This window comes from Zeus faber (assembly GCF_960531495.2).
Source record: "Zeus faber genome assembly, chromosome: 16".
In the NCBI taxonomy this organism is placed as follows: domain Eukaryota; kingdom Metazoa; phylum Chordata; class Actinopteri; order Zeiformes; family Zeidae; genus Zeus; species Zeus faber.
The window spans coordinates 17421462-17433044 of record NC_137202.1 but is presented as its reverse complement, the minus strand read 5'-3'; the positions used below and the strand labels follow the sequence as shown (position 1 = coordinate 17433044).

At 46.5% G+C, this 11583-nt stretch overlaps 1 protein-coding gene across 1 annotated transcript in view; it reads right to left on the bottom strand.

Annotated features, from left to right (window-relative positions):
- Positions 1-1252: 1252 nt before the first annotated feature.
- LOC307242450 (attractin-like protein 1) overlaps positions 1253-11583 on the bottom strand; it is a 258960-nt gene continuing 248629 nt past the window's right edge. Inside the window, exon 30 of the mRNA XM_080016946.1 lies at positions 1253-2893. Within this exon, the coding sequence (XP_079873072.1) occupies positions 2769-2893 (125 nt within the window). The 3' untranslated portion in view covers positions 1253-2768. The remainder of the gene's footprint in view (positions 2894-11583) is intronic.

Below are 11583 nucleotides of genomic sequence, written 5' to 3'. Positions count from 1 at the left end.
CTGCACCAAGGCAGCTGTTCTGACTCGGAGACAGAGTCAGCTGGGAGAGTTACCTTATGTGTTGTTTATCTTGCAGTGAGGGCACGTGGTGCAGGAGACCCTGCGGACCAGAACGAGAAAGGGACTCTGCTCAATTATTGAATACTTTACCTTCACGTTGTGGCCGGCGAGCATTTTTGTTTCACTGTTTTATAATTAAACTCCAGCCGTGCAGCACCTCATTCCCACTCAGTCGCCGTCTCCATCCATGAAGCCCTGCGTGTGGACGGAGTCATCTACAAGTGGCACCTGAACAGACATCTCCGGCACAGAGACACAGACAACGGGATTGTAGACACAGTTTATTTTACAAGAGCTCCTCTCCTGAGTGAGTGTGGGGATGGGGGTTTTACCTGTTGCTTCTTCGACCTCCCAACGAGCAGGTGGACATGTGTCATGACAAGGGCTCCTCTCCTGAGTGAGTGTGAGGATGGGGCTTTTAGCTGTTGCTCCTTACACCTACCAACGAGCAACAGGTATGCAGCCACTCTGTTGTCTACGCAACTAAAATGTGACATCAAAACAAAGAGACAAGCTCCCCAGTTTGTTCGCAGTTTGACACTATGAGTCAAGTCACTTCTTTGTTGTCATGCAGTGGTTTGGCAACGGTGGCTTTTTAACATTGATTTCTATGGCATTACCACTTCGCTGAAACTAAGCTCCTCATGACATTCTCTGACAGTATCAATAGTAACTACTTTCCAAATATGACAACTTATAGATTTTTAACTCGTCACATATGGACTGATTTGGAAACAAAACGTGTCATTCTTTTACAAAGTGCAAAGTTGCCCTTTGTTCTGTCTTGAAAGAAGCCGCTTTTCAGCATGAACATGTACAGTATGTCGTTCAAAAACACTGCTAGATGACAACAATGGGTTTGATCGATAAATAGCTATGTACTGTATACGTACATACACACACCATCAACACCGACTGCCTTGCAATCTATTTTCACACCTGATCCTGTTTCTAAACTTCTATTTCATTCCCTCCCTGTTCTTGCTACTGTTAATAATCTCCTCTTGGCCGAGGCAGTTTGCTGAGCCAGCCGCGGCGTAACAGTAGCGAGGGTGTTGGGTGGCAGAGAATATACTGTTTGCTTGCCTTGTTATCTGACCCTATTGACATCCAGAGAACATTAATCAATATGGTCCCACAACACCAGAGGAAGGAAGATACGGAGACGATACAGGATCCCATTACACTCGGAGGCATTGAAAATATTTTAATAGTAAATTTACATATTTAAACACTTGCATGATTACACACAGTGCGATGAGCTGCCATCTGTTAATAGAAATCTCGACATGAACAAACTGGTGCAAACAGAATGTTTCAACGTAAAGGATCGAAACTTGATCGAATTAGGTCCGACGCTGACGTAAAAGATGAGGAATTGAAGACAACAGTGGATGTGCTGTTGGTTAGATAAAAGGAGTTTGGAATTAGAAATTGGGAGGATCAACACAATGCAAACATCAATTTGTTAATTCTTGACATCGCACAAATCCTGCTATGATTTGCATACGATTTTCAACATCATTTTCATCGTGTAAAATAATCACCGAGATTTAAAACAAAAAATGCTGAATGAATTGATGACACTCCTTTTAAAAGACTAAAGAAAATATTTTGTTCTGTCTTCCAAAAACTTGCAACTGTTTGTAAAATGTTTGTTTGTCTGAGTTCTTTGCATAATCACAGGTAATAAATATATACCAACACATACGTAGATATGTTACAACCTTATTAGATTACAAATGACATGTACACACATGACAGTAATTGATGAGTAGGTTGAGGAAAATTACATGAACTGTAGTGTCACAGTAAGAAACTGATGCGTATGAAATTGATTACCATCAGTAGTAATTTACTCTTTGATGACAACATCCGGGAGCTTACATCAAGGCTTAAAATAAACGCGATATTTGGATATTCTATTGCATAATATCGTCCAACAAAGGGGTCCTAACTCAGTGGTAAAGAACTTGTCTTCGTGCATATGGATGTTTCTAAGGCCAAGAGCCCCCACGGACATTAAAACCCACAGCAACTGATAGTAGGACCTTTCCAATGCAGAACACCTGAGCAAATATTAAGATTCAGACCTTGAAACATTAGTGCCGGAAGGAATCACATGTACTGAATAAATGAACAAATTCACCTTTTGGACAGTCAGTTGGACAGTAACAAGATACTAGTTCAACATATAAATCAAAAAGTACGTCCAGTTTGTCCACTTGGCCATTAGCACGTTGCATTCCAGCTGATACTTTTGTGGGTTGCGGGTCCATTTAAAGGTGACCTTGTCAGTCCAACTCCACATGTGAGATCGCTTTGTTATGAATCCAAAGCTCCTACAGTTCTCCTCAGTACATTTCGTTTCCTAAAAGAAAAAACATTTTCGATGATTTTAATTCGATGTTGACGGGCAGACAGATTGAGGCCTCGAACGTGGAGCGGATCCATGGAAAGAAGTAAGGGTTCCTAATGAGACAAACAGCATCGATGGGCTTTGAGGAATGGAGAACACACAAACCCTTGTGCATGATCTATGGTAAGTCTATCCTTGTTTGAAAAAAGGTCTCGATAAGAAGTCATTGACCGAGGGACAACTGCAAGGTCAAGTCCAGGATCGTACAACCAATAGCATCTCTCTGTGGATAAAGTTGGTGGAATTACACCCAGCAGGAAAAACCCCAAATTAGGGGCTGTCTCCTGACTTAAACACAGGTCCCTTGGTGGTGCACGGTGTACTGCTTGCGGTACTTCAGGCCCAGGCCCCTCTCTTTGAACTCCATCACCCTCTGCTGGGACATGTCCACTAGGGCACTGGCTATGGCAATACCTACAGGTGGGAAAGGATGGAAAAACAGTCAAGATAAGTAAATCAATGAGGAAATTATTAATTCCATACATAACGTAACCCCCGGCTACACAGGCTAACGGCACTTCTTGAAAAGAGACAAAGAAGGGGGACAAAGCAGGATCGGGAGCGAGAAACCGTCGAGGCTGGAACAGGCAAAGTTGAGAATGTGGAGAAGTGAAGAGAAGGAAGTGGAACATTTTCGTAAGGGTGGAGACACCGGTGTGACTTCCACCGTCCGGAACGCCTTCGCAACCCTTTCTGGGTAAAGCACTTCATCAGCCTCTCCCCATCGGAATCTGTCCCGGCCTATCTCTCTTCAGCAGGAGCGGAAGGGGAGTCACTCAGGCATATCGTTCCCCCACAAACTCTCTCTCTCTCACTCTCTCTCCCCTCTCTTCTCCCTGCCCGTCTCACTTGATCTTTCCACATTCCGCAACCCCCCCTGTTCTAGCTCTCAATTCTCGCCGTGTAAAAAAAAACAAAAAACACCTCCATCTATATCTGATAATCTCCTTGCTTCCCACAAACTGGGCTTAGAGAGCAGGTGGGATGAGGCAGAGCATCGGATGCACCAGAGCCCCGCGATTGCTTGGCAGTCGCCGCCGTTGCTAATCTGGTTTTCGCGGCCAAGGCAGCTGCAGCCGGTGGGAATGGCAACGTATGGTCATTAGAACGCGAGCAGCAACCCGCCGCCGCGGCGAGCCAAGTGCGCTACACCAGGCGGGCGAACGGGGAGTCTGCCGCACTCCAGAAATACCATGTCCATAGATGCACGATGTTTTTTTTTTTTGGAGCATTTCACACTCAAGTGATTCTTGGGATGTTTCTGTGGGTGGATGGAAAACGGGGAAAGCCGATTACATAGTCACTTGATGTGCTCCCCGGTGCGACTCTCCACAGACGTGTGTGTGTGTGTGTGTGTGTGTGTGTGTGTGTGTGTGTGTGTGTGTGTGTGTGTGTGTGTGTGTGTGTGTGTGTGTGTGTGTGTGTGTGCGTGTGTCTGTGCCTGAGACAAATCCATGGGTTATGTGTGAAAGACGGTGTGTGCTACTTACATGTATATGAATGTCTGAATGTGTTTGGCGGAGTTCAGCCACGGTGAGGCAAACGGAGACACTCTGCGGTGGGACAGCTTAAAGGAGAACTCAAGAATTCTGTTTTAACTCGAGCCTTCTTGTTTGATCATCCTCAGTCAGTCGGGTTTGGAAAGTGTCGTCAAATACTTGTACAAAGATATATTTGAAAGGCTTGAAAGAAAGACTTCAGATTTAGCGTCGCTGCCCTTCGCGTCAAAGCTTCACACCGCCGCTTTCCCATCATTTAGCCTTTCACTTTTGGCCGTCACGATTGCGTCGGGTTCTCACGGGTGAAGGGACATGTTCATTTTCGAAATTAATTTGGTCAAATCGAATCAAATTATACCGCAGGTGAGTGGGGGTCTCATTTGCAGCCATGGCAACCGGCGCTCATTAATGTAATTGTTTTGTCAGGTGAGCCTCCGCATCATTAACCCCCAACCCTACGCCCGTCTTGATGGACTAATGGGGTCATTAGCGGGACGCCTTCTCCCGGCCATCTACAGCTACGTCAGGGTGGGTGGGTGGGGGGACTGAAAGTGGAACACAAATGGAGCGATAGTTTCTACACATCTCTGAACGGAAAATGTGTGGAAACAGCTTGATAGATTTTCTATAAAAAAAAAACACTCCAAACATTCCTCTGACATCCTCCCTTCAAATTGCAGCACAATAAAGCCTTCGGAACGGTGCATTCTGGAGAATTTGAGTTAATATGAATGAATTCATCTTAAAAAAATACAAATAAACAGCTGTCATCTAAACAATAGCAGCTTTACAGGCTAGGAGATGAGCACTCCCACAACTCATCAAAATAAAAAAGAATAAAATGGAAATAAATAATCAAACACAATAGTACCAAAAAAAAAACCTCTTTCAACCTCTTTCCTCTTTCTATTTATCTGTGCCTTCACATTGACAAGATCCGATCTGATTCTAAGCAACAGATGGATACTGAATATTGATAGTTTTTTTTTTATATTTTTAATATCATTTAATATAATTTTTATTTGTCTCTTAAATGTCTCTCATATTTTGATTCATTTGCCAGGCGCAAAGTTGAACAGTCTGAAATGTTGTACATTGCTGCATAGGTTGGGGGTGGGGGTCGTGGCGGGTGGGCGGCGCCGCCGTTCAGGGAAAAAGAAAAATCAAAGACGGGAGATCCACGCGGGGGTCGATGCGGCCGCGCTTCCCGACGGAGCTCTCGGGTTCCCGATGTGCAGTCCAGAGGGCGGCCCCCCGGGGGCGAGGCCACGGGCTGCAGAGCAGAGGTCGGCGGGAGCCTCGGCCCATTCAGACAGACGGGAAGGACGAGACGCTACGGGGTCGCTAACTTTTTTCAGGGAAAGGGGGAGGAAGAAGGAAAGAGAGAAGGATAGATTACGACATAGCGATGTCACGGTGCAAAGGAAGATGGGGAGGAAGAAAGGAAGGAAGGGAGGGAGGGGGTGGATAGGAAAGAAAGCTTGGAAGCCATCAACAGATATAGATGGAGGGAGCGAAGAGAGGAGCGGACTGGGTTTGCTCCCGGTTTCTCCTCAGCCGGGTTTGCGAGGGGGGAACAGGAAGGGATTTATCAAAGCGTAACGGAGGGAACTTATCTCCCCGGCGCTGCTGTGCCGATATGCAAATCCTGTTTGGCTGCAGCGAGGGGGCGACAGCTAACGGACGCCGGTGCTGCTTACGCTCGTTTTACAACTTCCTCGCTCCCTCTTCTTCCCTCTCTCTATTTCCATCCCTCTCCATTCCCTGCACTGGAAGGGCCTACGCAGGGAGCCGTGTTGGAGCAGGACTCGTCTACGGGGACACGAGTCCCCACAAAGACGGCGAGGGTGGTCAACGGTTTAGGAAAGAACACCCAAAATGATCTTTTGACGCAGACACAGACACAAACCCGTTCACTGAAATGGCAACATTTTCAAATGGTCTCCTTCCAGGGCTGTATCTGTAAATATATATATACATATATATATATAAATATATATATATATTATATTTAGGTGGCGGCTGCGTCATCTTTTGTTTAATGGAGGCGTTTTTTATTTGCACGTCATCTCCTTTGACTGCAGCAGAGCGGAGCATTGAAGCACAATTTAGATGACTCAGACTTGGAAATCAGTCTCAAACACCGTGACTTGAGTCTTGACTCAGGGTAGTGAGGACTTGACACAGACTTGGACTGGAACTCTGAGGACTCAAAATTTGACTCTGACTTTCATAACGAGGACTTGACCGGGACTCAAATTCGGTGATTATGACTAGGACTCAGACTGGAGCGCCGGGGACCCCAGACTCAGATCGGACTCAGGTAATGGGGACTGGACCTCGGAAACTGTAGTGGAAAAGTTGCAATACTTTGTTTTGGCTTTTGAAAGAGCCAAAGCCTCAGGCGACTTTGGCCAGCGATGGTCACTGCGCGCCGAAAGAGCAATGGAACCTGAGTGCGCTCGACAGGACACCGTGGTCATTCCGACCGGACTCTTGCCCCGACTCACCCACCCCAATGGCGTTTGCGGTCACTCCCGCAGTGTCTGACTCCTGACCTACTGTCTCTCCCTGGCTCCTGGCTACTGGCTTGCTAACCCGCTATACAAAAGACAGTCCTTTGTCCTGACGATCCTTCTTCCAGCGCCACCTCTGACGCGGTGCCCATGTTCACACCTGGCTCACTCCCCCCGTACGATGTGCTATCTTCACTGCCTGTTGTCAAGAGCCTTCCTGCGCTCGTCTCTGACGGCCTCGTGTTTGCAACATGTGTTTGCGGTGCCTCAGAGCCGCAGGGGGGAAACGTTGACGCATGCGCATGACGAACCCCACTGGTGGGACAAGCTACGGGAGGACCCCCGCTCGGGGACGCCACAGTCCCAGTTAGGTCGTAAATACTAGTAAGAATGCCCAAGCACCCAAGGGTGCCAGCTGCTAGTAGCTGCTTGTGTGGTATTCAGTAGAGAAAACAAGAGAAGGGCGCGCAACTGAACGAAAATATAAATATGAATTATAGGTCCTGAATACGCTACATGTGCCTGTGTGTGTGTGTGTGTGTGTGTGTGTGTGTGTGTGTGTGTGTGTTAGTGTGTGTGTGTGGGTGTGTGTGTGTGTGTGTGTGTGTGTGTGTGTGTGTGTGTGTGTCTTGCCAGATCAGAGATGGAGGCAAAAGCCAAACAAGAGCTTAGAGACCTGCTCTGCTCCTAAACCTGGTAATCCTATCACATAGGTCAGAGAGAGGGAGAGAGAAGAGGGGGCAGAGAGAGAGAGAGAGAGCAAGAGAGAGAGAGAGAGAGAGAGAGAGAGAGAGAGAGAGAGAGAGAGAGAGGTGATAAAGAGAGAAATTCTCACTTCTCATTTTCCAAGAAGAAATTGCCTCGTATTGGCTTATTCTCCACTTTTCCAAAACAACATTTTTTTCGATTCTCTCTCTCTCTCTCTCTCTCTCTCTCTCTCTCTCTCTCTCTCTGTAGTGGGGGGGGGGGGGTCAGTTAATGGTGATGCCTCAGGGGAGCCGGGGAAAAAGGAGGACGGGGAGGAAAACAAAGAGCTGAGAGAGAGAGAAGGGGGCTGGGTGGGCGAGCTCATCGAGGATTCCCCTTGAAGTGCCTCCCACCGAGGGACGGAGCAGGGGGTGGGCGGAGCCTCGCCTGGAGTGACTTCGCTCCACCACGCGCCAGGATCGATTGAGGACTCCTGTCTGACCCCACAAGTGGAGGATCTCAGGGGACAGGGAGAGAGAGGGGGAGAGAGAGAGAGAGAGAGAGGGAGAGGGAGAGGGAGAGAGAGAGAGAGAGAGAGAGAGAGGGAGTTTGACAAACCGGGAGGAAGACTTATCTTATAAGTCTAAGTTACTTAGACTTATGGATCTATTTCCAACATCTCATATGATTGTATGCTGATATACTGTAAGTCTTAGTGATGAAAAGCTCTGTCCTTTTTGGGAGATTCGACTCTTTGCCCGCAACAGTAAAAAAAAATTGTACCATTTCCGGACGATTTGATTCGGTTGGTGTAATGGTCGGTGAGCGAGGGCGGACTTCCGGTGAACGATGAACGTGAACCAGGTCAAAAAGGAACATCCCTCTTGGCCGAGTGACTCCAGGTGTGAGTTGTACTGTACATGCCTGAGCTGTCTCTCATCTGAGCTGTCATCCACTCCTATTTTGGGAGTGTAGACCTGAGCCTTTTCTGGAGCATTCGACAGGTTTCTCTCCAACAAGGTTTTCTCTTTTTTTCCTTTTTACCATCTGAAAATGTTATCCCGTCTTTTTTCCTGAGTTTAATAGTCGTTCCAGTTACTTTTAACGGTTTGTGTTTAGTCCGCCGCGACACCTCTGTAGTTACGGCTCTAAGGAGAGTTTTATCACCGTGATTCCTCCTCCTTCTTTTTTCTCGTTTATCGCCACGGTTCTTGATCACACACAAACGCGCTCCTCCGTCGGGCTCAGGCTGCAGGTATCCAGGCCGTAAAAAAGCAGCGCCGGCGTTCTAACACGCATGGAAAAAGAAGTGCTTCCTGACTAAAATGTGCTCCCATTTCCCTCCTCCGTTTCCCCCGTTTTCTCTGTTTTGTGCTCCTCCTGAAGGCTTAACTTCCTTTCTACAGGGAAGAGAGCTCATTTAAACCTACTGCCGTTACACGTGGGGCCATTTTGATGCAGACTATGTTAAATCCACTGGCAGAAAACGGACACCGGAGAGTTCAACCGGTGTCATGGACATGAATTGAAAGGCGACAGAATTCAGTGGAGGCCGTAACCCAGAACAAATGATGTTAATTGAACGGGTTAACATCGCATCGAGTTACGGATGCAAAAGATCCCAGTGCGGAAGGGTTTAAAGGGTTGCACCTTAAATTGTCTGCGTTGCGATTTTCATCCGTTTTCATCAAGGTATGACGTAGAAATTCAAAGGAAACACACACAGCTCAATACGTGACCTTCAGTGTAACTAAGACCATAAAAGGAAAGGTGGAAGTTACCGTGGAAGGAACAGATGTGCACCAAGAGTCACTGGTAAATTTGCTGCAGTTCACTTTGTTTCAAGAGTTCAAATTTTGGCTTTCGTTGAAGGTTTCGAAATACAACAAAAGTAATTCACTGTGGAAAACATTGTCTGAGAGAGTGGGATGAATATATTGCAGCAGAGCGCTTAAACATGCAAAACAATACCGGAGGGAGCCTTTAAAGGAATTTGCACACACCTCCTCTGATATGTTTCCAGTTGGATGCATCAGAAAACTACTTTCCAGCACTCCGTTTATTTTTCAAGGCCCTACTTCAGAGACTAGAAGATCCAAACCGGCTGCTTTCTTTCACCAGCTCTTGTATAAGAGCCCGAAAACACAGAACCAAAAAGGGGTTCCGTACGATGCACATCCCATTGCCGTGTTTCTTTGACTATTATCTGAAAAAAAAAAAAATCTTGATTCTTTCTCCCAAAATAAATAAAGGCTCACAGAGTTGATGGATGATAATCATACAGTGTGACTCATGAAGCAGTTCTGTGAAATCATGAAACATAAGGTCCCAGAGAACCCTGCAAACAGTTTTCTTCCAACATAGTTGTCGTCATAGTTTCAGGATTCTGGTTTATGAGGTTTTTGAACTGATGGAGGACAACACATTGAAAATGCAACTTTGCATAATAATGACGTATTTAAAAATGATTCTTGGGTTGGTGTACGTTGTGGCATCCTGGGACAATTCAGGCCTTTGTGATGGCCGGTGATACAGCAAGAAACAATCCCCAAAAACCTTCTGATAATGCCTGGCTCTACCTTTTCTGGCCTTTGGCCATCTCTCATTGTACTCTGGTACCTTGACCGCAGAACAATCCGCTGCATCGTCACTCATCACCGCATGGGTTGTAACGGAAGATCCATGAAGTTCAGTGGTGCTTGTGTCAGTATCAGCACACCGCCATAAATAATGGTTCTCAAGTTGTGGTAAAGACTGTTGTACTGTACGTGGAAGACAGACAGTGGAGAGCCGATAGGCCAGGAAGTCCCCGCAAGCCTTTGGTTTGGTCTGGTTCGTGCGGATGTTTTATCAATACGGCTTCCCGCAGACGCATTCTGATCAGGCGACTGGGGAATATCACGTATCCTCCCTCTATATTGCAGCAACACGATCGGACAACCCCCGCAACCCCCACCCCACCTCCGACTGTGGAAAAGTCTGGGATGACTTATTGAGGGGAACAATTGATCCAACAGCGATGGCTGGAGCAGACCCGGGTAGATCCACGAGCGGGGACCCATTTTTAATGGGTACCACGTTGTTTTGTCATTAACACGCCACTCTCATTGTTATGACGATACATTTACTGAAGAAAGAAAAGCCCACTGAGGAGAAGGAAAAAGCTGAAATTCACTTTCTGTGCTTTCATTCAGTGCTGGCGAAATCCCTCTGTACCTTTCCATTTGATGTTGATTTGAGATTGGCGTTTGAGATTCACAATTCACTCTCCTTTGAAACAATGCACTGACTTCACTTTAACCTGAGTGAAAGACCAAAGCAAGATTTTATACTGATTTTATAAAACTCGAAAGCAGACTAAGCCTTTTTCAGATTATCCCATGCTTGGACCCCACGTGGATCGCCATTGGCTTGTCACTCCACAGCGGCATATATTAGGTTTGCATTTTGGCCATTTGACGAGAGAAATATTTTTCGGAGCAACTCACAGCAAGCGAGAGAGTGACTTTAATCGTCTTCGCACAACTGGGACATACAACACGGCCGAGGGGAAATTGGGTAAATTGACAATGACAAAAGGCAGAAGCTCTGCCGTCAAAACAGATTTATGAGACAACACGCACAAGCTCCAAAGGCGCCCGTGAATCCCAGAAGCTGTGGAGATGATGCGCAAGTGGCGATGTTCACTGTGTGATCAAAGCCTCCGTCCGTGATTTCGAGAAAATTACCATCTCTTTGCAAGTTAAAAAACTGCTGAGGTCAGGCACACATACGTATGTGTGCGACGTGAAAATAGTTAGGAGAGGAAACGGATTCCTGGACATGTCGTCGAGTTGTGACAGTGTCTGTAAAGATGTTAGTTTTATTTTTTCGATATTGTCTCATGTTAAATTATGATTCCGTTCAGTTCGTAAGGCCTTGTAAAAAAAAAAAAAACTCGTCAGGAGTCTGGATGAATACAGCTTGAGTGTTTGCGCGTGACGGCCGATCAAGCTCCAGCCCGGAGAGTTTTCTGGGAATGAAAACGATAAAAACACAAGGACACGGATGAACCCTGAAGAAGCTGGAGTAGTGGTCTGAAAATAAACTTCAGAGATGTAACCCTTCAACACTGTAGGTCTGACACCAGCTTTTTAAAACCAAGGAAATATGTGGGTGAATGTGTGTGTGTGTGTGTGTGTGTGTGTGTTTGTGTGTGTGTTTGTGTGTGTGTGTGCGCATGTGTAGAGTACAGGTACTCTTCAGTGAAAGACCTACCTGTTTAACGACCGTTCAGACTTACGACCAGCTCTCTGACCAGTCTGTATTGTACGCTGCGTACAATACCGCGGCGTGCGCGCTGCATGCGCGGCCTCTCAGCGTGAAGCATCTCATCGCACATCACCCTTTTTCTCAGACTCAG